At 33.3% G+C, this 26,814-nt stretch overlaps 5 protein-coding genes and 1 non-coding gene across 8 annotated transcripts; 3 read left to right on the forward strand and 3 right to left on the reverse strand.

Moving 5' to 3' along the window:
• Positions 1 to 1,463: 1,463 nt before the first annotated feature.
• Positions 1,464 to 8,237, forward strand: LOC123919829 (cytosolic enolase 3-like). Its single transcript, XM_045971835.1, has 13 exons — positions 1,464 to 1,710; positions 1,812 to 1,966; positions 3,256 to 3,430; positions 4,316 to 4,387; positions 4,495 to 4,611; positions 4,981 to 5,061; positions 5,405 to 5,481; positions 5,579 to 5,682; positions 5,831 to 5,929; positions 6,023 to 6,108; positions 6,906 to 6,992; positions 7,269 to 7,466; positions 7,881 to 8,237. Exons 1-13 carry the CDS (start codon positions 1,606 to 1,608, stop codon positions 7,944 to 7,946), a joined length of 1,422 nt encoding a protein of 473 aa, XP_045827791.1. The 5' UTR covers positions 1,464 to 1,605; the 3' UTR covers positions 7,947 to 8,237.
• An 879-nt stretch (positions 8,238 to 9,116) lies between these two features.
• Positions 9,117 to 11,642, reverse strand: LOC123919831 (adenylate kinase isoenzyme 6 homolog). Of its 3 annotated transcripts, none has more exons than XM_045971838.1 (4): positions 11,515 to 11,642; positions 10,054 to 10,256; positions 9,574 to 9,719; positions 9,117 to 9,491 (listed from the first exon to the last, which is right to left on the reverse strand). In XM_045971838.1, exons 2-4 carry the CDS (start codon positions 10,252 to 10,254, stop codon positions 9,305 to 9,307), a joined length of 534 nt encoding a protein of 177 aa, XP_045827794.1. In that variant the 5' UTR covers positions 10,255 to 10,256; positions 11,515 to 11,642; the 3' UTR covers positions 9,117 to 9,304. The 3 variants fall into 3 exon arrangements, with proteins under 3 accessions (XP_045827794.1, XP_045827792.1, XP_045827793.1); XM_045971836.1 differs by having other exon boundaries at positions 10,054 to 10,308; positions 11,515 to 11,634; XM_045971837.1 differs by having other exon boundaries at positions 10,054 to 10,304; positions 11,515 to 11,630.
• Positions 11,643 to 15,292: 3,650 nt separating this feature from the next.
• On the forward strand, positions 15,293 to 17,617 carry LOC123919832 (FT-interacting protein 3-like). Its single transcript, XM_045971839.1, has one exon. It carries the CDS (start codon positions 15,293 to 15,295, stop codon positions 17,615 to 17,617), a length of 2,325 nt encoding a protein of 774 aa, XP_045827795.1.
• Positions 17,618 to 18,222: 605 nt separating this feature from the next.
• Positions 18,223 to 18,294, reverse strand: TRNAG-UCC. Its single transcript has one exon. It is a non-coding gene; the product is annotated as a tRNA-Gly (tRNA).
• A 1,824-nt stretch (positions 18,295 to 20,118) lies between these two features.
• LOC123919833 (glucose-1-phosphate adenylyltransferase small subunit 1, chloroplastic-like) lies at positions 20,119 to 23,992 on the forward strand. The gene is made up of 9 exons (XM_045971841.1): positions 20,119 to 20,491; positions 21,507 to 21,803; positions 21,909 to 22,178; positions 22,271 to 22,450; positions 22,605 to 22,708; positions 22,803 to 22,914; positions 23,047 to 23,145; positions 23,308 to 23,427; positions 23,522 to 23,992. The coding sequence occupies exons 1-9, from the start codon at positions 20,237 to 20,239 to the stop codon at positions 23,636 to 23,638; spliced, it is 1,554 nt and encodes a 517-aa protein (XP_045827797.1). The 5' UTR covers positions 20,119 to 20,236; the 3' UTR covers positions 23,639 to 23,992.
• A 94-nt stretch (positions 23,993 to 24,086) lies between these two features.
• Positions 24,087 to 26,499, reverse strand: LOC123919834 (something about silencing protein 10-like). Its single transcript, XM_045971842.1, has 7 exons — positions 26,418 to 26,499; positions 26,217 to 26,288; positions 25,222 to 25,348; positions 24,847 to 25,037; positions 24,676 to 24,739; positions 24,517 to 24,585; positions 24,087 to 24,407 (listed from the first exon to the last, which is right to left on the reverse strand). Exons 2-7 carry the CDS (start codon positions 26,255 to 26,257, stop codon positions 24,276 to 24,278), a joined length of 624 nt encoding a protein of 207 aa, XP_045827798.1. The 5' UTR covers positions 26,258 to 26,288; positions 26,418 to 26,499; the 3' UTR covers positions 24,087 to 24,275.
• Positions 26,500 to 26,814: the final 315 nt, after the last annotated feature.

Raw genomic sequence — 26,814 nt, forward strand, 5'->3', positions numbered from 1 at the left:
TTAGATCATTTCACATCCTTATATGCTGGCGAGCGATGAACCAACATTTGACAGGCATACGGGAAATGTTATATTATATATCGATGCCATGACAAAAATCACAGTCGCAGACATTTTCGTAAACTCAGTCAGTTATGATGACAGTAATGTTTCTTGCATATATCCATTATGTGCAACTTTCTAACTTCATTTCTTTTTATCTTGTCATGGTGCTTCCATGCTGTATGCGCTACACACTTTGAGTGCATAAATGCAGGAATTCAAGAAGCTTGCACACGCTCTCACCGGTGACCAGCCTGTAGAACCAACCAGGCCTGCCATCTCCTACCTCATTGCCAAGCAAATAGGCTTACTAACACCACAGTGTACTGATGGATCATGGATGGAACCCCTCTTTGGTGTAAATTTTGGAGATTAAACGTTTAATACATTTGAAAATTGGTTAAAGTTTTGTAGACACTAAATGTGGACATTTATTTAAGGTAGAATTCAAATATTTGTTTGTTCGGTTGTGAAAGTCTAACTCCTTCTACTAGACTCAACTTAGTTCTCGTTCCTACTTACTTTTGGTTGCTTTCAATAAGCAAAGTATTCCACCTTAAAATGGAATTTCAACTTAATACTAGAATTTGGATTTTTTTATGAAAATAAAATTTAACCTTAAATAACTAAATTTATTATAATTATTTTTACATAAATATGACTGCATATAAATCTTTTTTTTTTTTTGAAACAACATATAAATCTTTTATTATACAACTAATTTTGGAATTAAACTGACACCCATTATTTTGAACATGGAAATGATTAAGTATAATATTTTAAGATGGCAAATTTACATTTTTTGTTGATCTTTTTACTACCATTCTCCAAAGGATTTCAAGTATGTAATACTAATACCTCTACACTTTATGTGAATTAGGTATGATACTCTCTAGATATTTAACATATTTTTAAGATTGAATTGGAATCCATAATCTTTAGTTAAATTGAAAGAGATCTTTTATCATCTCATCCACCTCAAGTATAATAAAAAATATATATAATCCTAAAGAATGATAAAAAAATATAATACAGCAAAGTTTTTTTTTTTTTATAAGTTATATTACACTAAAGATTTTATAAAGTTCGTTTTTTACTAGAATTTTGATAAAGATTAATTAAGCATAAAATGGTAAATGAAATTTTGGTCTAAAATTTTGTGTGTATTTTCTAACAGTGTTAAGTTAAGTTTGTAACAACAAAATCAATTAAGCAACTTTTTTTTTTTCACCTCTAGTTTTTAGGGGAAGGGGCCCTATTATTCCAAAGTTCGGGGCGAGTTCTGCCATCAAGTTGTTCTAACCTTCTCCCAAATACAATTGCGTGGGATCGAACCGCAATCCTCCCTACCAAGTTCAGCGCCAATCACCACTTAACCTAGTAGCATTTGGTTCAATTAAGCATCTTTTATATTGTGAAGAAAAAGAAGAAACTAATTTTAAGCAACAAATATGATACGACTGCGTTTAACAAGAACCGTTCTGAACACAATACTTGCATCATTGAACTGAATCTCAGCTCCGACAGCACGAAGAAGAATCAGTTAGTTAGTTAGTTGAAGAAATGTCAGTTCAAGAATATCTCGATAAACACACGCTCTCTCGTAAACTCGAAGACGCCGTCAATGCCGCCGTCAGAGCCAAAACCACCGATCCCGTTCTCTTCATCGTAATTCATTTCATTCATCTCATTTTTATGTATTTATGTGTTTTCATTATCTGAATTTCTAACCGAATATTAATTTCGAGGGTTTATGATTATGAACACAGTCGAATCACATGAAAAAAGGAGTACAATCGGTAATTACCAAAGTGAAAGCGAGACAAATCCTTGATAGTAGAGGAATTCCAACTGTTGAAGTCGATTTGTATACTAATAAAGCTATGTTTCGTTCTTCGGTTCCCTCCGGCAACTCCACCGGCATGTAAGCTGTTAATTATCATCCGTTTAGATGCATTCAAATTGAGTTTTCATTGAGTTAATGATAATTGTTGTGTATATTGGTAATTGGTAGTATAGTTTTATAATCATTTGTTAATGTTATGTTATCAAATAGCAGCGTTATAGCCTAGCAGAATTTGAACAAATTATTCTTGGTTTGTAAAAAGCTAGTTAATACAAAGTGTTGTTAAATAGAGGCTATAGTTGTGTTATGACCGGTGTTGTCAAATAGTGGCACTACTAGAATTTGAACAAATCGTTATTGCTCCGCAATATGTGAGTTAGTACAAAATATTGTCAAATAGAGACTATAGCGGTGCTATAGCATTATAGCATAATGAAACTTGAACAAATTGCTATTTTTTGCGATATGCTATTGACATATGAAGCACGAACACTCCTTGGATTTGGTGTGTCCTTGTGTCGGATACGCATTGGTGTCTGACACCGACACGACAACAACACATATGACTAAATTGACTTATGTCATTTTCTCAAATTATTATTGGTATCGATGTGTCGGCTTCCGTGTCTGTGTTTGTGCTTAATGATAACTGATCAACATGATTCATTGCCTAAACTTTCTATGATGAACTGCCTACCAATGTGGCAAGGCTTATTATTTGTGAATATAAAGTGCATTGTCCTGTCTATAGCATAGCAAAATTTGTTAATTAATGTTATCAACATCAACGCTGGTGTTGTCGAATAGCGGCACTATAGATAGTTTGGCAGAATTTGAACAAAATGCTATTGTTATGTGGAAATCTATTAAGTACGGAGTGTTGTCAAATATAGGGTACAGTGGTGATATAGAACTGTAGCATAGCGGGATTCGAACAAACCACTGTTTTAAAAGCATGTGTTGATGTTATCAAATACCAGCGTTATAGTGTAGAAGAATTTGAACAAATATCTGTTGTTCTGCAGTACGTTAGTTAGTACAAAGTGTCGTCAAATCGAGGCTATGTTGGTGTTATAGCACTATTGTATAGGAAAATTTGAACAAATTGTTATTTTCTGTGATCTGCTATTGACAACACGGATCAAGACAGTTTATTGTCCAAACTTTCTATGATGAACTGCCTGACCAATGTGGTAAGGCTGATTTGTGGATGTAAACTGCATTGTCCTGTAACGGTGATTTTCTGATTGGGCTCAGTATTCTGCTCGTGTTGGTCTTTTTTTTTGTTGCTAGGAAGTTGACCATTTTTATTGATCAATTAGGGAATTAGATTAACGTTGACTTTTTGGGTTGGTGGTTCATTTTAGGTATGAGGCTGTTGAGTTACGGGATGGGGACAAAGGTGTATATCTGGGAAACGGTGTTGCTAAAGCTGTTAAAAATATAAATGATAAAATCTCTGAGGCGTTGATTGGTATGGATCCAACACTGCAGTCCCAGATTGATCATGCTATGATAGACCTCGACAAAACAGAAAAGAAGGTATGTTAACATCTTTCTTCTGGGAGAACACAAGTTTATTTGGTAGTTAAAAGTTAAATCCATTTTGTGTATCTGTATTGTTATGTTAATGCTTCTGTTATGTCACATTTTAAGACAAATTTGGAAACTGAGTAGGGGAAAAAAAGGTCAACTTGCCTAGTGAGATAAAGCTCGGTTATTGTTGCTTCCTCTCTTGCTCTTGTTCAGGATAGGAGTTATAGCATTCTGTAGTTATAGTGATGGATTCAAGATCATCAGAATTAACATTTTGTTTCTGTTACCGGAAAGGAAAAGCCATCTATCTCAGACATATATTTATGACATGTTGTAGTTAACTTAAGTACATTTTTGTTTGGTGGCGGGTAACTAATAGAAAACTTTGCCAATTTTATCATAACATTGATCAATAATACAGTTGGGACGATGCTCGGTTCTTACTCAGTAGTAAGTAACTCACAGTGAGGGAAATCATTAGTTTCATTCTCTACATTTTCACTGTTCTATTCTCTATCCTTTCGTTTTTCATCTCTTCAACAAAGTGCATACTTAGGTTAGTAGGAGATTTTTTTGGCTTTTGGATTTGCATTTCATTGAGATGGGAATTCATAATTATATCTTTTATATTAGTTCAAGTAAAAATAAAATGCTACAGTTTAGTCAATGTGAATTGTCCAAATCTACAATATCAAGTGATTGCTTGTCTTTCTTCCATTTTCATCCAGAGAGCTTGACAAAGTAGTCTGTGTGAATAATTCTTATGACATACATACATTATGAACAGATACCTATGCATGTTTGAATTGTTCGTCTTAAAAGATAGTTCTATCTAATTCTATAACAATTAATAATTTTTTAATCTGTTTTGTGTCTAATTTTTGTTTGCAGGGGGAACTTGGAGCAAATGCTATATTAGCTGTGTCCATTGCTGCATGTAAAGCTGGGGCTGCTGAAAAAGAAGTATGGCTTGTCATTTGATATTTTTATCAAGTTCATTTGAAGTTTAATCTGGATATAAGTTTATTTGTTCTGTCAAGTAATCATGAATATAAAACAAAAAATATCAGGTTCCACTGTACAAGCACATCGCTGACCTGTCTGGAAAAGCAAACCCAATGCTTCCTGTTCCTGCTTTTACTGTTATAAGCGGCGGAAGACATGCTGGAAATAATCTGGCCATCGAGGTATAGTTTTTATTGTAGATTGGTTTCTCAGAAATATTCATTAGTGTTTCTGTTATCTTATGTCTATTATTTCCTCTGAAGATGCTTATGAGCAAATTTTCGATCTTGAGCAACGAAGTTAAATGACCATTGTATGTGGACATATATATTATATATCGAGTTAGTTATAAAATAACCCGTGTAACCAACATTTAGTCGGTTATTTGTTGCTTAAATTAGGAAATTGGATTGTTGTGATTGATTTTGTTCTTAATCTGACCTTTAACCATCAATAGATCTAGTTACTTCTAAATCTATATGCTTCCCCTGCTGCTTCTTAGTGATTTAAATTCTTTCATATTTGAAAGCTTTCTCACACTATTGTTATAGGAAATCATGATTCTTCCAATTGGAGCAAGCAGATTTGAGGAAGCACTTCGAATGGGCTCTGAGACCTATCATCATTTGAAGGTGATTTTGCCTTCTTTTTTTCACAATCCTATTTTTTTCAGTGTTTGTTTTGTATGTTTAGATATCTTTTCTCATAATCTCACACTTAGTATTGTTCCCTATGTTAGAATAATATCAAGTTTAATTGTGTTGTGTTGCTGTTTAGCTCTCTTGCAAGTTACAATGATTTAGATCCTATGCTGTTACTACTATTGTCATTACTCATTACTTCTGTTGCTGCTTACAGTTCCTATTGCCTTTACTTTTGTTACATCGGTATTAGAGCAAATAATCCTAACAACCACTTTGAGATATGTTGCTTAAGCTGATACATCTATTTGTTTCGTTCATGACAAAAGGGCAGGCTGTTATTACAGAAAAATTTGGGCCACATAACTGTAATGTTGGTGAAGATGGTGGCTTTGCTCCTAATGTCTCCAGGCAAGTTTGTCTCCATTCTAAATTGATTACTTCTAGAGATGTTGTGATGTTATAATCTTATTTCTACTTTTGAGCTGACTTTTTAAAATATCATCAGCTTTAGAGAAGCCCTGGATCTTGTAAAGGAGGCCATTGGTAGAGCCGGTTATGATGAGAAAATAAAGATAGCACTTGATGTCGCTGCTACAAATTTTTGTATTGGTAGGTAATTATAATTTTCTGTCACTTATTTGGTTTTATATTCTTGAGAAGATGGAAACTGCTGATTCTTGCATACTATATCATTTCCTATTGTTCATTCAACGTTAACCAGTTTATGCTGTTCTATGCATGCTTTTCCCTAAAATAGGTAAAAGATATGATCTGGACTTTCAATCTCCTCAAAAGTCAGGACAGGATTTTAAGTCAGCAGAGGATATGATGGAGTTGTACAGGCAACTATGTGTTGGTAAATCAGTCTATCTTACCCTTTCCAACTGATGGTGCTCTAAATTATTTAGGCATTACTACATATTTATTTTTTATTTTTCTGAATTTGTAGAATACCCAATTGTATCAATAGAAGATCCATTTGACAAGGAAGATTGGGAACATTTCAAGGACATCTCAAGTCTTGCAATTTGCCAGGTATTATTCACTGAACAGTTAATATTTTATTGGAATTAGTCAGATTTCACTCCATTCCTTTTTTAAGTGTCTTTTTAGGTTTCAGTATGCTAACCTTAGAAATCTTCTTTTTTAATTGTATTTTATGATATTAGTAGTAATAGCTATTTTTTGTTATGGGTCTTGCTAATGAGTGCCCTTAGGGCACTCTTTAAGGATTCCAAATAAAGAAGTTATTTAATCAAAAAGTTAAATATTTCAATTTTCAATGCATTAAATACACACATTTTCATAAAAAATTACTATTTTAGACTCTTGAAGAGTTAAAGAGTTCCCTAAGGGCAATCATTAGCATTTTCCCATTTTCTGTCTCTGCAATGGATAAAGATTATAATTGACAAAATAATAATTAATGTAACATTTAACTTTGAATATGATAAATAAAAAATTATGTTTTCTAAAAAATCGACACTTCAAAAGAAATAGAGGGAGTATTTCTTAAGTAGCTAATAATTTGTTGGAGTTAATGAGCAGCATTCAATATTTCCTATAGTTCAGCTGTGCAGCCAAAGTTTGATTCTCTTTAGTAGGCATTACCATTGTGGAGGTTATAGTTTTGATGAAAATTAAACAAACAGGTTATTAGTGTAACAATGCCACGTTGACGCATTAACAGGTCACGTAGGAAAGAGATGGAAAAAAATGTAATAAATAATCTTTTTGTCACCTTACAAAGGTTGAGCATTAGTAAGGTTGCTTATTGGATACTGATTAGAACTTCTGTTGATATAATTTCCTTCATTTGAATGATTCTGCAGGTTGTGGGGGATGATCTCTTGATGTCAAATGCAAAGCGCATTGAGAGAGCAATAACTGAATCTGCTTGTAATACTCTTCTTCTTAAGGTAACTGAATATTGTTTCAATGAACTTTCAAGGGGTTGCTTTGTTTCAATGAATTTTCAAGAGGTTTTCTGCTTTTTATAATATAATAGATAATAGGTGCTAAATTTTGTTTGTTGGACACTATCCTGTTTCATAATTAAGTTGAGACATTGGATCTCTACAAACTTTGGTAAAGGTTGCTTTTTCGTGCAAATACAAGATCACAAGTTACAAAACTAGTTTGTATGAAAGAGAAAAATAAACATAAAAATGTGACTGTTTCCCATTGCAATCCAGGTCAACCAAGTTGGAACTGTTACAGAGGTCATTGAAGTAGTGAAACAGGCGAAGGAAGCGCATTGGGGGGTGGTGACGTCTCACAGAAGTGGAGAAACTGTAGACTCTTTCATAGCTGATTTATCTGTTGGCCTTGCTGCTGGTCAGATTAAAGCAGGAGCTCCTTGCAGAGGAGAGCGGCTAGAAAAGTATAATCAGGTCTATTTCTGGTTCTTATGCTGATTGTTTTACTGCATCATTATAGATTATGGCTAATTCAAAATTGTTTACAACCATGTTTTCAAAAATTGATGGCAGTTTTCTGTGATAGTCCTACATTCACTCACTCACAATATCAGTTGATTTGAGGGAACTTTGTGTTTTTCGTGTACATATTGTTGTTTGTTCTAGTAAAGTGAAACGAAGGAAAAACATCGTAAGTAAAAAAGGAAAACGGTGCTAGAAAATCCTGCCATGATAGGATCCAGAAAAGGATTGAGCTTCTCAATTCTCATGAGTCTATTATAGGCAATCATACTTTACATTTGCAATGCGATGAATGCATATTTCTTCTTTTTTTTCTTCTTTGACAAGTGTACATAAAGTGTAACAACGATCTGAAATTTGATACAGTTACTTCGGATTGAGGAGGAGCTTGGAGATCAAGCAGTTTATGCTGGTGAAGATTGGAGGCAGTAAGAACAAACAATTTCTTTGGGTTGATTTTTTGAGATGCTTTCCTTGCGAGTTTGATAGGTTGAATTTGCTGTTCGAAAGAAAAAAGATAGATTGAAGTTCATTGCAGTACAATATAAATACTTTTACAATGTATTTTTTTGTTTGTACCAAATTTTTACATAGTGTTGCCTCAATTGTGCTAGTAGATTTCAGCAACTGTATGAATGAGTATTTAGAAATATATACATGAGAAAATGCAGCAAACGATATTGGTCAATGAAATGAATGCAATTAGTCATTTTCCACGTTTTAGATGCTAGGGACTCATGTTCATCATCCTACAAATATAATTCTATATTTCCCACTTGAAATTATGAAGACACAATTAGTACTTTTGAAATATATTCTAAATTTACGACACATTATCACTCTAATACAGCGATAATTCAGAACAAATTATTATTCTTCAACATATCTATCAGTTTTTCAAAATCAATGTGAGTGTTCCTAGCACTACTCTTGTGTTGTATTGCGCTATATATATGTTTCACTTTTTTCAATTTTATAATACCCAAGTTATCTTGTTCAAAAAAAAATACCCATGTTATTTAAACTTAATTGAATTTTAGTGTCAATAACCATTATGTATTTTTTTTATGCAATTATGTGTTTTTTTAATTTAAATTTTAAAAAGAATTTATTATTAAAGACAAATTTTTACATAATACATACAAGGTAGAGCAATCACAATTGCCTTGTACAGTTCAATTGTTAGCAGCAGTGGCCTTGATATGCAAGGATCTGCATTTGAAGTTCTCTTTAATTATGATGTAAATTTAAATTAAAAGAAAAAAGTGTTATTGTGGGTGCAATTGTCCCACAAAAAAATATCCGGTCAAATTTGGCAGTTATGAACACTTAACCATCGACGTAAAATTTGATCAATAATTATTCTTTCAAAAATTGAACTCAGATTTTTTTTCCAATGATTTGTTCTAAGAAGAGTTTATTTAAAACAACAATTCCTTTTATATAATGGTATATAGAGGTTCCTTTTTTTTTACAATGAAACTAAAAATCGAACTCAGAACCCCATGCATACTATTCAAACTCTTCATCACTAGACCAAACATAGTGGTTTATATAGAAGTTCCTTTTATATAATGGCATAGAGGTATAGATAATATTTCATTTGATCCAAAATAACTACCTCAAATTAATATTGTTTGCATCACAGTCATGATTTTTTGTGAAACGAATATGAACTAAAATATTCTTACCCTCACATCTTTTCAGTTGTCTAATTAAAAACCCATAACATAAATGTCGAAAATACTGCAGACTGAGGAATGTGAACCCCTTATACTTTTTGTAACACCCTATACTGGGATGGACCAATTTCTGATCCAATCTGTCAAAGTTGCAACATTTCTACTAATGTCTTCAATATTATCGCTTTTCAATGCAACAACTTTGTCCTCCGCGTAACTTTCTTTAGCCTCCTCAAGCAAAATTTGAAAGATTTCACATTCAACATTGTTGGAAAGCTTGGAATCTTTGTACCCTCTATCACAGAGATGAAGAAAGTTAATACTGAAAAATACAATTTAATCGCAAAATCAACAATCAGCAACAAGTGATCACATACCTCTTGCTCAAACGGTCATACAAAACAGAGTTATCAGTTTGAAGTACAACCACGCAATCAAACCATCGCTCAGGAAAGAAATCACAGCCATGATAGTCCACAATGTTCCCTCCCTCTTCCATAACATCCTCAAGTTCATCACACACCTACAAAGGTCATGTAAAATATACACATAAACATTAGAAGAAGAATGCTCTTTTATCAGGGTGCTGCAACTGAAAGAAGTTTACCCATTTAGTATATATTATGGCATAATACTGAAGAGTCGTTATCAAGAACAGTGAAAGGAGGGAAATGTTTAAGGATGGATGCAAAAGGGTTACATATTAGAGGAATAACAGCACGATTTTTAGGGGCTAGTGGATGGGCTAACAATTTGAACTCCGGTTCTTATGCATGTAACTAATGCATCACTAGCAACACCAAACACCACAATACAAGAACGATCTCAACTATCTAAAATCTAAATTGGTGGCTTACCAAATCTTCATTAAGAATGTAAGAATCAAGCTCATCATCCCAGCCATCATGCAAGTTTTTCTCTTTGACCAAATCACCAATATTGATGTGGTTGAGCTGAGTGGCTTCAGCCAGAGCAGTTGACATGGTTGTCTTTCCTGTCCCTGGTGTACCAGTCACCAAAATGTTTGGCTTCTTTCTCTTGCCACTTTCTTGCGCCATGACTACAATACACTTTCCAGTGAAGATATTGAACAAACTCTCGAGGATAGCTGCATTATAAAGTAATCAGTTCAATTTCAGACACAAACAAATCTTTCAAAAGTATTAATCATTGTAAAAAACAACTTGAAGAAACACGATTATATAGAGAAGAAAAGTACAATCAACATCAACTTGAAGTACTCATGAGTAGTGCTATAGTATTTAATTTAGATCTCCAACATATATATAAAAAAAATTATAAAAAAATAAATAAAAAACAACTAAGATGATACAAGAGCTATGATAATCATAATAAAAAGAAGCTCACATCTGTCATCTGAAGACAACGGTGCGTATCAAATTTAAGAACTTTTTGTGTTAAAATAAAAAAGCCTGCTAAACTACCATGTTTATATATGTGAAGTCATAGCTTCAACCCGAACATATACATTCTCCACCTTATTCAAGTAGAGAATCATTGTATATTTAACAAAATTTCCCTGACACTTTAGATTAGCACATACTAGATAACATTGCATATTTAACAAGATTTCCCTGACACTTTAGATTAGCACATACTAAATAACATTGCATACCAAATTGCAGCAGAGAAGACATAGAAGATGAAACAAAAATCATGTTCAGGTGAAAGGTTTCACAAACAAAGAAACAAAACATGCTACCAAGAAAATCTTGTTCCATAGGTGAATTGTTTGTCACATAGGATCTAATATTCTTCTTCTTCTCGCTCTCTATTAAAACAAAAAGTTTAACTAGTGCAACCATACTGTAATTAACCATCGGTGTATCATCAAGAAAGCTGCCTATAAGTTTATGAAGACAATGTAACAAGCTTATGAAATTGCAATGAGCAATATAATATAATGGACATATCAATATTTTTTTATAATTATTATGAATTATTAAGAATCACTACAGCATGAAATTAACTATTGCTGAAATGATCAAACACCATGAAACAATCATGCTAGCTCACAATTAAAACACATAAACTCGAAAATTAACACTTCAAAGAGACCCAGAACTCAAAAATAGAGAGACCCAGAAGTTATTTCTGCATAGCCTAGTTACACAAGATAACGTAAAATTGGAAGAAATTGAAATCTATGGTTGGGTAATTTTATCAAACAGCTGGTGCTCAAAACGTGGAAAATAAATTGTATACTAAGCAGAAGCTCCTTTGATTATGATTCTAACATGCATCTAAAATACGGAGACCCAGAACTCGAATTTGAAAGAGAACTGACTGACAAATACCTCTGAACTGGAACTCGAATTGCGACGGAGAAAGATGAACGATTGGCGACACTTTTGAGACTTGAGAAGTGGTTGAACGATCTTAACGTTCGGTTTTTGTAACATATATGTAGTTAGTTCTACATGAGATTTAATCTGGATCGTCTAATTTATAATTAATGGATAAGATTTAAAACATTGTAAAAATTGTGTGAAAAATTACTGTAGCAAATCTTAATTTGTACTCTCTTCGTCCCAAATTATAAGTTAAAGTTACCAATCCAATTTATATTTTTTATGATATTTTTGATGAGTTATTATAATTGTTTTAATAATAGGAAAAATTATTTCTTTTAAAAAATATTCATTTACCTATAAGCTTAATTAGCTAATGTACCGGTACATTAAAAATCATCATATATACTATAGAATTTTTCATAAAAGTTAGGAAGGTAGAATACAAAATCGTGGCATGACTATCTTTTTTAACGGCTACTTACAATGTCATGTCATTTAGTTCACGGTTGTGTATGAATTATTAGTCTTTTACAATTAAAATGTGCAAAATTTTAAAGCTCACGCACTTAAAGAAAAATTAATTTTTTTCTTTTTCTTAAAAAATTAATATATTCACCAAGTCCAACCCGTCTAGCCAGATGGTGGCGCGCTCAATGTGTGTGATATTTGACTAGGAGTGTGTGGTCACCCATTTACAAAATTGAGTACCTCTTGGGACACACCCAAAGATGACACTTTTCTATATATAAACACTTCTAAGAGGTGTGTTCCCTCTAATGTGGGACTTAGAAAAGCTTTTTTCAATTCACACTTCTCTTAGTTCATAACTTATGTTTATTTCTATACCAAGTTTCTTCCTTCATTTTTAACGAACATATTTGTCGTTGATTTATGGAATCTCTTTGAGTGTATTAGGTAGAGGGAAAAAAGAAGGGAGAAGTTAGAGAGAGATAACACTTCTCTAATCTCTTGCTTGTTTGTGGTGAAAAAGAAGAAAGAAATATTTACAACCTATGAAATCCATGCTTTTTTAGAATTAAACATCGTATAAATATAAGTAAAAGTATAGACTTGTTCATTCGTAAGAGAAATTTGAAAGGTGCAATGCTTATGTGGCAGAACTTTGGGGTGTTTTAGAAGAGATGCATTTGGCGTGGGAGTGTAGCTATCGGAAAGTGGAGCTTCAAGTGGATTACAAAGTGGTTGTAACTATGCTACGATGTGAGAATGCTCTTGCCAATTTGGGTGGGATGTGAGCATACGCCGGGCAGTGTCGTATCTGAGGGGGCGAGAGGGCGACGCCCCTAGGCCCCCAAGTATTAGGGCTCCCAAATTTTTTTAGGGATTATTATATACGTCAATAATCTAAAATAAATAAATATCAAAATTCTTGTGAAAATTTAAAATAATATGTCTAAATATCTTGTTAATATTTTAAATTTAAATATATGTTACAATTATATTTACGATAATAAATTGTTAGAAGTTACTGTATTGTTTATATTTTTGTTTTGAGTGTATCAAAAAAATATTTTTGTTTAGAATCTTTTAAAATTTGCTTCTTTTAAAAATATTTAATGTGTTTTCTTTATTATTAATTGATGTTTTGGAAGTGACTACCCCACGTTTGATTGTTGTTTAGTTGTTTTTTTAGGGGCATCGACCCCTCTTATTGCGAAACAAAATAAAAAATATGCCTATGCCTAGTTTTTTTTTTAAAATACATGCATGATTTTATCTACTAAAATTTAACTACCATTTTGTACCAAAAAAAAATTAAAATTAACTACTATTTAAAAGAAAAATTGACAGAGCAATCATGCCTTATTTTCTAAAATGTTTCTATAAGACCGGTGCCTATATTTTCTATAAAAAATTGACAGAGCAATCAAAAAAGGCTCCAAAAAAGTGTCTACATCTTCCATGCATAATTGACTGTGTATGTAAAGAAGTTTTACACTATAATCAATACAGCTTATAAAAAAAAAACACTATAATCAATACAAATTAAATTCAAATATCTTTTTTTGTCAAAAAAATAATCATTATTAATATTAAAAAAATTCCTTTTTAACAATCAAATTTATTTTATTGTTTTTGCTAAAAAAATAAAATAAAATGTTAAATTCAACACTAGTGTCTACTAAATATTTCATAAAAGGCAATTTCTACCAAATATACCACAAATTACGATTTACTTGAGATTTTTTTCTCTATAACATAATCACTATATTTTTTAAAAAAATCTCAACTATGATTTTGTATATTTTTATGTTTGAAAAAGAAAAATATAAACAAAAAACCCCAACTGTAGTAACTAGTAAGTTTTTTTCCCTACCACCTCTCTCTCTCTCTCTCTTCACGTTCACCATTGTGACTGTTCAACATGGCGGTTCCGGCGGTGTAGGTCTGTTCTTCATCCTCGTCCCCTATTTTTGTATTATTTTATTTTTTAATCTATTATTGTTTTTTTCTTTTAAAGTAGTCACAAAGTTAGTGTAAGTACAACTGAGATAGTGTAGGAGTCTGAGTTTGAACCACGATTCTCACTTTTCTACGCTTAGGTTGTGTTTGGCAAATCTTATTTTTAGAGTTTACTCTCTTCTTCAAAAGGTAGGCCAAACATATCTTGCGAAAGCGCTAAAAGTCAAAAGTTGCTTACCTTATTTTTAGCGTCTACTCTCTTTTTCAAAAGGTAGGCCAAACATATCTTAAACTATGCGTTCAGATGAGATGGCGCACGTCAACCTGAGTTTGATTCTTACCTTGAACATGGAGCATTAAAATTCTTATGGATAAGTTGCGATCTATTTATGTCTCATAAGGCTCGAAAATTGTCCCTACATTTGGGCGTGAAAGATATAAGTACCGGTTTTGGAATCTCATGCAACACTTTTTTCATTAATCTTATTATTACCCCTGCTTTGATTTTTTTAATTCTTTTGGTTTTTTTTTTTTAATTCTGAATTCTTTTTGTTTTTCTTATAGTAATTTACTAATTCAGTGGAAAAAATACGTTGTGTATTTTTTGCATTACTTATTTAATGGAGCTTAATTTGTGAATTATATTTTATACGATTGATAAAAGATGGTTATTTTTTTTATAACAAATATTATAGAGAATTTTCACAATAATATTTACACTTTATTTTATATTTTAAGGTTGATTTTATTTGTTCGTTATTGTTTTTGCTGATTTCATTAGCTGATTGTTGTTGTTGACTTGATTACATGTTGATTTGCTCAAAATAAATAACTCATTGGTTTGCTCTTTGTTGCTGTTAAAAAACTTATGAAGCGTAAAGCGTGGACAAAGACACGGATACCAGACACCAAACACCACAAATAGACTAATAATTTGAGTATATAACATAATCCAATGTATTGATAAGCGTTAGTCAGTGTTAGAAGTCTCACATTGGCTAGAGATATGACATGGATAGCCTTTATAAGTGTAGTGCAAACCTCAACTCTCAAGCTAGCTTTTGTGGTTGAGTATAAGCCTCACAAATTATAATAGTCAGTGTCATGTCGGTGTTGGATTAACACATATCCAACACTGGGACACACCTAATCCGATGAAAGTTTGTGCTTCATATTGAAGAACTGTCTTGTGGAACATCATATTCAAGTTTTTATCACCAATGTCATCTTATTTTAGTCCAAGTTTTTATCATAAGATTAACACATGTCATCTTATGATTGTTAATTGTTTTTGGGATGGATTTAATTTTAATATTTCCTTTTGTTATATTTGCAGCTACTAGTACTACTACCAAACATGGCAATTGAAAAAGCGGATTTCAATTTGAAGGCCATTTCTCCAAGCATTAGAGCCACTAAAAGTCCAGACAATGGGGGAATCATAACTCAGACCGACCTTATCGAAATCAATTTGTTCTTATTTGTAAAAATTGTTGGAGCCAGAAATTTAGGTGCACATAATGGTCATCACAATTTTGATCCTTATGTGGAGGTGAAAGCTGGGAGTTTTCAAGGGAGAACGTTGTGCTTCTGGCGTAACTTGAATCCAGAATGGAACCAAGTTTTCGCTCTTGACAATGATCATATTCAAACCGAAGAGATAACAACCGTTGAGATTCTTCTAAAGGATAATGTTCGTAAGTACGATGAATATATGGGTAAGATTTCATTGAATATTTCTGATATTTCTACAAGGTTTCCAAGTGATAGTGAACTTGCACCACACTGGTGTGTACTTGAGGATCAAAGAGGGAGACGATTTAGGGGCGCGCTTATGATGTCTTGTTGGATAGGAACTCAAGGCGATGAATCGTTTCATGAAGCTTTGCATTTACAATTAGATAATGTATCAATTGGTCCTCACAATGTTGTGAATACTTGCTCAAGGATATATATTATGCCTAGGATTTGGTGTCTTAGACTTAATTTGGTTCAAATCGAGGGACTTAGAGTTAAAGCCGATGACCCGTCTATAAGTTCTGATATTTTCATCCATGTTAGTTTAGGGATTTCGACTTTCACTAGCAAGTTGGTGAAAAACAACAATGGAAACCCAACTTGGGATGAAAAAGATGTTTTATTTGCCGTGGCCGAACCATTTAATCAGATATTGGTTTTGAGTGTGGAGCAAGGAACATATACAAGGCATAAGTGCTTAGGTAGATGTGAATTTCCTGTTAAGAATGCAAATATGATAAGTGATGGTTCCGCTCCGCCTACTAAAACGGTTGATGTTATACAAAATCAAGGATTTGTCAGTAAGCTTAGTATGATGATCTGTTTGGACGGAGGGTATCATATGTTTGACGAAGATCCGCAATACTGCAGTGATAGGAATCCAACATGCCCTGACTTTTGGAGACCAAAAATTGGATCTTTCGAGATGGGGATATTGAAAGCTACAGGGCTTCCGGCAATGAAACCACAAGGTCGTACCGATGCCTATTGTGTGGCTAAATATGGCTCGAAATGGGTTCGGTCAAGAACCGTTGTTAATAGTCTTTCTCCAAAGTGGAATGAACTATACTCTTGGGATGTCTATGATCATTGCACATTTATCACAATTTCTGTGTTTGATAATAGTCAACTACATGAAGGAAATATAGATTTAGGTGCAATGGATACAAGGATAGGGAAAGTGAGAATCTCTCTACAAGAAATGAAAACCAATCAAATTTACAGATATTCTTATCCTCTTGTCGAACTTCAACCTTCCGGGCTAAAGAAAATGGGGGAACTTGAATTGGCTTTCAAGTTTAATTGTCCTACGATGCTTAGTGTGTGGAAACCGTCGTTTGATGTGTTTATAATGTACACAATGCCGATACTTCCTTCACAACATTTCTCCCATCCGCTGTCTCCAGCTCAGTTCTATAGATTAAGGAAACAAATTATCACGCTTGTGTCGTTAAATATGAGCAAAGCTGAACCACCATTGAGAAGAGAGGTTATTGATTATATGCTAGATTCGCGTGAAAAACAGTGGAGCGTGAGAAGATGGAGAGCTGATTTGGAAAGGATTGGCGTCTTTGTACGTTGGTTGATTGGTATTTACACTCAATTCGACGAGATATGCAAGTGGAAAGATATGTATAAAACAATAATAGTTATCTTGGTTTTGGGATATATGTGGTGGAACCCTCAAAGTTTGTTGCCGGCAATGTTTGCATGTCTTATCATTCATGTGTTAGTGCAGTTTCGAAACAAGCCAAAAACACTATCTCATGTAGATTTGCAATTGTCTCATGTTCATACAACAAGTATAGATGAATTGGAAGAAGAGTTTGATCCAATACCGTCAAAATTCGAAGACATCATTTTGAGGCATAGATATGATCGATTAAGAGTTGCTGCTGGGCAACACGTAACGTGGATGGGTGAGTTAGCCACAAGAATAGAGAGACTGCAGTCTCTTTTGAATTGGCATGATTCAATATCGACCCCGTTAGTTATGATTATGTGTCTGATAACCGGCTTTTTGACTTCTGTCGTTCCGTTCAAGTGGCTTCTATGCTGTTGGTTGCTATATTTGTTAAGGGGCCAGAAGTTTCGTGGGCCCTTTCCTCTATTTTATGAAAATTGGCTTAGAAGGATGCCTTCAAAATTAGACAGCATGATATGAAAGTGCAACTATGTAGTTCTTTTTTATTAGGACTTAGAAAATTAGGAACAAGTTAACACTGATGTACATGCAATTTGCATGGTTATTTGTTTTAAGTGATTACATTGCAAATTCAAGGTTACTTTTATCAAGATTACACTAACTAGTGTTGATGTATAAGTACAATTTATGTATCCCTTCATTTTAGAATAAATGAAACCTTCAGCTCTTATTTTAAGCACTTTTACAGATGAATGGAACATGGAATTTTGATTCAAAAAAATAAATAATGCAGCACTGCACTTATGACTTATATAAGCTGAAGCTGATACAGCTTCACATGACCTCACTATAATATATTCAAAGAATATACAACATAAATCAACAGAAGTTCAAAGAGAAATATGGAATGGATTTAATATACTTTTTTGCTTATATACATTAACAAAACACAGGAAAAGACAGAGAGAGAGAGAGAGAGAGAGAGAGAGAGAGAGAGAGAGAGAGAGAGAGAGAGAGAGAGAGAGAGAGAGAGAGAGAGGAGTAAAAACATAGAATTGAATGTTGAAGAAATTATAGTTCTGCTTCTGCAAAGAAGAAGAAAAGCATGAAAAAATATCACAAAATGCGTTTGCCGGGAGTCGAACCCGGGTCTATTGCTTGGAAGGCAATTATCCTAACCGTTGGACTACAAACGCTTGCTTGAAATGTTGTTATTGGTCGATTTTAATAAATAATAATTTCACATGTACCTTTAATACTATTAACAATTTTATTGGAAAAGCCAAAGAATATCTCATCTCATATATAAAAATGTTTATAATACAAATTAGACATGTCATAATTTAATAAATAATAAATAAAAATCCTAAAATAATTGTTTTTGGCTTGAAATGTGTATCCCTCTGTCTCAAAATATAAGACAAAATACATTTATTTTTATTGATCAATTTTTATTTATATTTTAGGATGAATGGACTATATAATTAGACATGCATAAAAAAATAATCTTAGATGAATTGAAAAATTTAAGATCCCTAATATTATTCTTATCTAATTATGGACATTATATGGAGGGAGTCTGCTTTTTCAATCCATCTTCAAAGTCAAAGGCATGTAACTCAACAAACATGATACTTGATAACTTCTCCAAATGCCAAAAGCTATGGAACTTTTTCATTGTTAATCTAACCATGAATATAAACAAATAGTAATCTAATTTGAAAATTCTAACCAATTTAGTTCTTTTTTCGAGTGTAAGTTACCCTATTTTAAATTGATTTTACATAGTAAAATGTAGCCACCCAATTATTTAAAATGGATCATTAGTCATTTTGGTCTATAAATAATAAATATTGAGCACTATTATTATTATTATAATTTTTTAAAATATATTAAAATTACAAACACTATTATTCTTCCTTCTTTTTACACCATAATTAGGAGTAGTACCTCACTAATATTTGATTGATTTATTTATTTATTTTGTTAGATAATTTAGTGGTTAGAATTTCACCTTAAAAATAAATAAACAGAATATTTTAAATTCGAACCAATACTCTTATATATAAAATGCGACATCGATGCCAATCGAACTAAGTTGATTGGTAATCCATTTACTACTTATTATTTAGATGTAGAAATAAACAAAGACAAATGCATGGAAATGATAATTGAAGTGTCTACCAACGGTGCTCACTCAACCAAATAAAAAAAGAACGTTGCAAATTGCAGCAAAATCGTTTTGGAAAAATCAAAAAACCCTTTGATTGAGTGATGAGTCTCCCCACCTATTGCATTCCACTTGCACTTCCACATCAATCATACAAAATGTTCCTTGTCCTTTATTAAACGACAAATTTCACATGAAAAATATCATTTACTAAACGACAAAGTTTTATACCATAAAATAAAATAAAATCAAATCAAATAAAAATCAAATATATTTGGAACTCGAAGGCGGTCTTCTCTTTAGGTTTCAGATTCGAATACAAATTTCTGTGTTAGATTATTTATACAGAGAGTTTTGCTCTGACTTCTATTAAGATTTGTGGACAGTAGAATCAATACCCAAATTAACTGACATCAGGCTTAAGTGGTTAACAAACTCCCATAAGACGGATCTTTTGGGAGAATTCGAGTTCGATTCTTGAGAACATTTCTTGGCCCGACTTTTCTATCCTCACGGTGGAACTCTTGATTACTGGATCCCCTATCCCGGGAAACCAGAGGACTAACGCCAAAAAAAAAAAAAATCAGTGCCCAAATCAGTTGATTGTTAAGCGAATAACGAGTTTTAATAACACTAAATTCAAATATACTACTCGAGAGGTTATGGTAAGAGTGTCTCTTTCCGCTTAACCAACGGTCCTGCTTAAGAAATATGTCCTGTGAATATAATCAATTGTGTTAAATCTCTCGATGGAGAACTATGTATCTCATCGTGGTCCTGTCCGACTTGAGGATTAATCTTTACGATTGCGACAAATAAAATAAAAATAAAAGTATTAATATCTCACTCTATGGTCCATAATTACAACATCACAATTCACACACACTCTTATTCTGAACCACACACACATAACTGAAACAGAATAACACAAACACATACACATTCACAGAGACAAGACAATTTGTACGATGGCTTCTATGGCTACTACAGGTGTTGTCAAAGTACCACGTTCTTCTTCTTCTTCTTCTTCTTCAACAAATGTAAGAAACAAAACCATTCAACAAAGTCTCTCATTCTCATCTTCACAGTTCTCTGGCAACAAGATTGTAACAGTTTCAGGTGGTGCAAGAGTAAGGTGCACTCGCAAGCATGTGATTGTTACTCCTAAGGCAGTTTCTGATTCACAGAATTCACAGACTTGCCTTGATCCTGATGCTAGCAGAGTAAGTTTATCTCTTTTGCTTTGCTTTTTGGTTGTTTTTCTTCCATTTTTGAAGCTTAGTGCTAAATGAAAAGTAGTTCAAAATTGTTAATTTTCAATCACATTTTTGTTATCTTGATGTATTTTTTTTTTTTTAACACGCCAAAATTGTTATCTTGATGTATTAAAAAATGGATCTGTGTTGTAATTGAAATTTGAGGTCAAGTAATTTAAATTTGCTTATATTTACTGTCAAAGGTTGTTTGAAATCATGGTCAAATGTTGTTGATGTGGTCTTAGTGCTTGTTCGATATCGAGTGAGTTTGACAAAATCAAGAGCGTTTAGATGAGATGGCTCGACGCGAGTCTCTTCTAGCTTAACCAACATCCTGGGTTCGATCCTGGCTTGGGCATGCGGCAACGTTAAAACTCTTAGGGAAAGTTTGCCGCCCATTTGAGTCTCACAAGGCCCGAGGGATTAGTCTCTATAGTTGCACAGAGGATACCTAGTTTACGCCCAAAAAAATCAGGATGAGTCACCGTGATTTTACAAAAGTTACACTTGTAATTTCAACAAAATCACTGTGCCATTGTGATTTTGTCCAACCCACCGAAAAATTAACTTAATTGTGGTCGCTATGTTAGTTAGATATAGTTGGTTAAAAGGTAATTACAAATTTGTTAGTAATATGAGTTGCAAGTTAGTTAAGTTTTGTTAATTTAGTTAGAGTTCTGAAGTGTATCCTAACTTTTTTCCTTCTAAAAATTTCAAAGAATCAATTTGTTTTTGTTTTTGTCTTTGTTGAAGTCTACCATATTTTTCAACACGATTAGCCAGCAAAAACCTTAATGTTACGACTTAGATGCCGGTTGTGGACCTTTTTCGATTAGAGTATAGATGAGGGAATTTTAATTTTAGATCATAGTAGAATGTTTTGATTTAGTGTTTTTTGTTGCTTGGATCTGAATCCATAACTGAATTCGATGAGTTTTGAGTTGTGAATGAAATGTGATAATAATGTCTATTGTTCATTCAGAGTGTACTTGGAATTATACTTGGAGGCGGCGCTGGTACTCGTCTTTATCCACTCACCAAGAAGAGAGCAAAACCAGCCGTTCCTCTTGGAGCTAACTATAGACTCATTGATATTCCTGTTAGCAACTGCTTAAATAGCAACATATCTAAGATCTATGTTCTTACTCAATTCAATTCTGCATCCCTCAACCGACATCTTTCTCGTGCTTATGCAAGCAACCTTGGTGGCTACAAAAATGAAGGTTTTGTTGAGGTTCTTGCTGCTCAGCAAAGTCCTGAGAATCCTAATTGGTTCCAGGTAACACACTGCATGCAATCCATTTCCCGAGTGTTTGGCATTTGTCGATGGCCTTTATCACCCCTTGAAGTGATATTTGAAAAAAAAATTATGTGGTTGTTGTAGGGTACTGCAGATGCTGTGAGGCAATACTTATGGTTGTTTGAAGAACACAATGTTTTGGAGTACTTAATTCTAGCCGGTGACCATTTGTATCGAATGGATTATGAGAAATTTATCCAAGCACACAGGGAAACTGATGCTGATATCACTGTGGCTGCATTGCCAATGGACGAAAAGCGTGCCACTGCTTTCGGTCTTATGAAGATCGATGAAGAGGGGCGTATAATTGAGTTTGCAGAAAAGCCAAAAGGAGACCAGTTGAAAGCTATGAAGGTGAGTCCGCATATTATGCCTAATATGTTACTTTTCAAGCAATTCTTACACAAACAATTGCTTAAAAAAGTTACTATATTCTCGATTATTAGGTTGATACTACCATTTTGGGTCTTGATGATGAAAGAGCAAAGGAATTGCCTTTTATTGCTAGCATGGGCATATATGTTATCAGCAAAAATGTGATGTTAGACCTACTTCGCGAGAAGTTTCCTGGTGCAAATGACTTTGGAAGTGAAGTGATTCCTGGTGCTACTTCCATCGGAATGAGAGTATGTGTTCATTTTGGTGGTTAAACTTTAAGAACACTTTTCGGTTATTTTTACGTGATGCAAATTTCTAAGAGTATTGTAATGCAGGGAGAATTTATGAGTTATTATTCATTTGTGTTGAGAGTTTTCAATGTTTGAACTGTATAATTCATAGGTGCAAGCTTACTTATATGATGGTTACTGGGAAGACATTGGTACCATTGAGGCTTTCTACAATGCAAATCTCGGAATCACCAAAAAGCCGGTGCCTGACTTCAGGTAAATAAATAAGCTATATTCTATATAAGCATTATATTGTCAATGTACTCAATGAGAGCATCTTGGTCATGATGTTTATGGATATTGATTGCAGTTTCTATGACCGTTCATCTCCAATTTACACGCAACCACGATATTTACCTCCATCTAAGATGCTTGATGCTGATATCACTGATAGTGTTATCGGGGAAGGATGTGTGATTAAGGTAAACTTCTTCTGAATCTGTTCGGCAAATGTGAGATTTATACTTTTCTCACCAAAGATGTCAAATATGATTTAATGAATTTAATTGTAAGAAACTTAACTTGCATTTCTTTCTCTTTTTTTGGTTCCATAGAACTGCAAAATTTTCCATTCTGTGGTCGGGCTGCGGTCTTGCATATCAGAAGGTGCAATTATTGAAGACACTTTGTTGATGGGGGCAGATTATTACGAGGTAAAATGCAATTTAAATTACTTAATCGTATTTAACAGCTACTGTTTGAATTAAGAAAGTTGTTGTAATGCTTAGATGTAGTTCAATTCATTCATTTGCTTGTGAAAAAAGTTACAAGGATAGGATAATCCTAACTGCAAAATTGATTTTTCTGATTTCCAGACAGAATCTGATAAAAGGTTTTTGGCTGCTAAAGGCAGTGTTCCAATTGGTATTGGCAGAAATTCCCATATCAAAAGAGCAATTGTTGACAAAAATGCTAGAATTGGAGAAAATGTGAAGGTTATTAATTATCCAACTATATACACTTGCATTCATGTAAAAATGTAACTAGATCATACCTTTTAGAAATCTAACTTATGGTTTCAATTCTCAGATAATTAACACTGACAATGTTCAAGAAGCTGCAAGGGAAACCGAAGGTTATTTCATTAAAAGCGGGATCGTTACAGTAATCAAGGATGCGTTAATTCCTAGTGGAACTGTCATATAGAAGACTAATGCATGTTTGGTCTCGCGGTGATTTGGTAGAAATACAATGAGCCACTGTGATTTTGTAGAAACTACACTGTTATTTTGTCAAATCCAATGTAAGGGGTTTAATCTTTTGTTTCTTAATTGTGAGTCATACTTTGGAGTTCATCTTCAATGGCGAAAGGGTTTAAACAGTTCCGCTTCCACGTCTAAGATATGCTTTCATCTCTATGCTGCATGATATATTTATTTTGGCTAGTTGCTTGTAGATAAATAGCTGAAGAGAGACCCTCTTTTGAGTAATCAAATTGTATTTCTTACTGTAAAGTTCCTTAATCAATTGAATAAAAGTTGCTTTATTCTGCATTGTTAATATTTGTAATGCATGAGAGTCATCTAATGTAGCACTTGATTTAGTGAAGATTTCACACTTAGACAAGTAGGGTTCGAGACTCGAGAATAATTTTATGTTGCAACCTTAGATGAAAAGTAAAATATTTCCGATCAAAATTGAAAACTTGATAAAAAATTAAGACGCCAAAGATGTTCATTTCCGATCAATAAATTATACAAGTTATACTCCCATCTACGCAGGTTATGTGGTTCAAATTGGAGGAAAATATAATGATATTGTAATGTAAAACCTATTGACAAAATCAGTTCTTGAATCTGATGCTTCGACTGATTTTATCATTAATTCCAGTGGATTCCCCGCCATAAGGTCCGGTTGGGATTCTGATACTCTGAACCTGTCCCTTGCGATTCTTAACAGCTTTTTGATGCTTTAGCTGTACAATTGAGTTAACAAAGAGAACGATAAATAGTAAAACAACAAATGCAACAGTTTAACATTTAAATTTGAGGAGTCTGTTAACTACAAAGAACAAGCGAATGTACCTTGTAATTCTTTCTAGGATTCCTTTTCGCCTTGTTGCGACTTCGAGTTAGTCCTCTATTTTTCAACATCTACAGCACATTGGTGGCCAAGTTAAGACTTAACAATTTCTAGAAACATATGAAACAATAGAGTGGAAACATGAGAGATCAAGTAAGAACCTGAGAATTGATTTGGCGCTTTCCATCCGCAGTCTCCTCTGGCCAAGAGACGCCAGCTGATTTCCTGCAAAATCAAAAGAATCTTTATTTTCATATTGTAAAAGATTGAAAAACTAAAATTCCTTGTAGATGAGAAAAAATATCCAATCCAAAAGGGCGCCAAAACTTCACCTGGAATAGGTCTCGGCCTTTGCAGCAAGTTTTGCAGCTCGCAACTTTTCCACTTGTTTGTAAAAATCATTATCATCACTGTTGTTATCCTCAGTCGTAATTCCAGTACCAGCTAACACCCGACTCTCGTACTTCCTCCTTCGTTCACCAAAACCATCTCTTTGAGGCAAATCATCATCGCCAGAAACCGCCTTAGCACAAAAAGGAATCAACCAGGTGTCTCAGAAAACAACATCCAAAGCATATCCTACTAAGTGAAGTCGGCTATATAGATCAAAGGACGTTATAATAAATATTCTATCATATATCATATCCCTATTCAACTCATTAATCTCTAGAAAATAAAATATGTCTATAAAATCTCAATTTTAGTACCTTGAATTTCTTCTTATTAGCATTAATAAACTGTGAGACTGTACATGAGACAAGAACATTAGACAGTCTAGCTGGTCCCTTAACATCCACAACATCATCATCAAAATCATCATAGGTTGCAAGTTGACTGTGAAATTTATAAATTATCAGCAAGTTCCCAAATAGTGGAAACAGATAAAAGGTATACAAGATTAAAGTTTGAATATAATCAAATTAGCCAACGTTTGGTATCACGGTGGATATGATAGAATCCCAGTGATCCACCGTGATTTTTCAAAAGCTACAGAGTGTAGCTTCTTGAAATCACGGTGGATCACCGTAATTCTGGCGTATCCACTGTGATACCAAACATAGGCTTAGTCTATAACTTTGTAGGACGTGCTCAAATCAAATAGGTCTTTTTGAGATTATTAATATTTCAAAAAAGTCTGTTGAATTGATCGCTATATTTAACCATTTCTTGTCAATTAGGTTCTATACTTTTTTTAACTACTTAATGTTAATTTTTTGGTGTTAACTCTCTGCTTCTCATGGGAAGGGGACCCTAATAATTGTTTCTCCTAGGAATCGAACTCAAGTTCTTCCGAACAAATCATCATAGTGGGAGTTCATTAACTACTTAAGTTCAGTGACTTTTTTTTTTTTTTGTCATTTAGCCTAGTCGCTAGAAAGATAAGTGAGATGATCGGGGTTCGAACTCCAGTCCGCTGTGTATATACTACAATGTCCTGCCAATTGAGCTAAGCTCAGAGACAATTCAGTCACTTTTTGACTTAATGTTAATTTGATCGCTAAATTTAACAACTTACTATCTTCTTACATTTACAATTTAGTCACTAACATTACTATCGAATTCGGTATATGAGTAACACTAATACAAGTAAAATTTGACTGAGTCGGGATCACATTTTGAAATATTCATAATCTATGACATATTTGAGAGGTTCTACAAAGTCGGAGACGAATTTAGTAGTTTATTTGTGAAAAAGCTATACCTAGTAACTAGTCTGGGACGTTTTAGAGAATTACTTGCCATTGGAAGCTCTAACTTTTACAATGTCCAAACTCTGCCATGTTAAGGTGCAAAAGTCAAATTAGTAAAACTATTAAAAAGCAAATAATAAAAAAAAAAATAAAAATCAAAGATTAAACAAAAGTTAGAGATATATAAGCCAAGATTAAGAAGTGATTACTACCAATGTTTCTTCTTGTGATTCAGCAGAAAGAAGAACGCTATAAACAACGCAGTGACGAATGAATATGGATTATCGAGTGCGGTGGTGGATTGTGAAATTCAGTAATAGATAGATAATTAAGTTTCAGGTTAATTATGGGCTTTGGCCCAAAACAAATATGATAAAAAAAAAATTCATGAGAATTTCTTTTAGCGCCCTCACTCTTTCTGTGCACCCTGCTTGTTTTTAATTTTACCTTTCTACTAGCGGAAGTTATCAAAAGAGAAATTTTGAAAACAACCGTCAGCTACTTAACTAGTGGAACAGTCAATGGTCAAGTGTAAAGAACAAATTTTCAATATTCAGTTAAAAAAAAATTGTTCATGTTTTGGACTTTCGGCCAAAGAATAAAATAAAT

Source organism: Trifolium pratense, linkage group LG4, assembly GCF_020283565.1.
Source record: "Trifolium pratense cultivar HEN17-A07 linkage group LG4, ARS_RC_1.1, whole genome shotgun sequence".
Taxonomy (NCBI): Eukaryota; Viridiplantae; Streptophyta; class Magnoliopsida; order Fabales; family Fabaceae; genus Trifolium; species Trifolium pratense.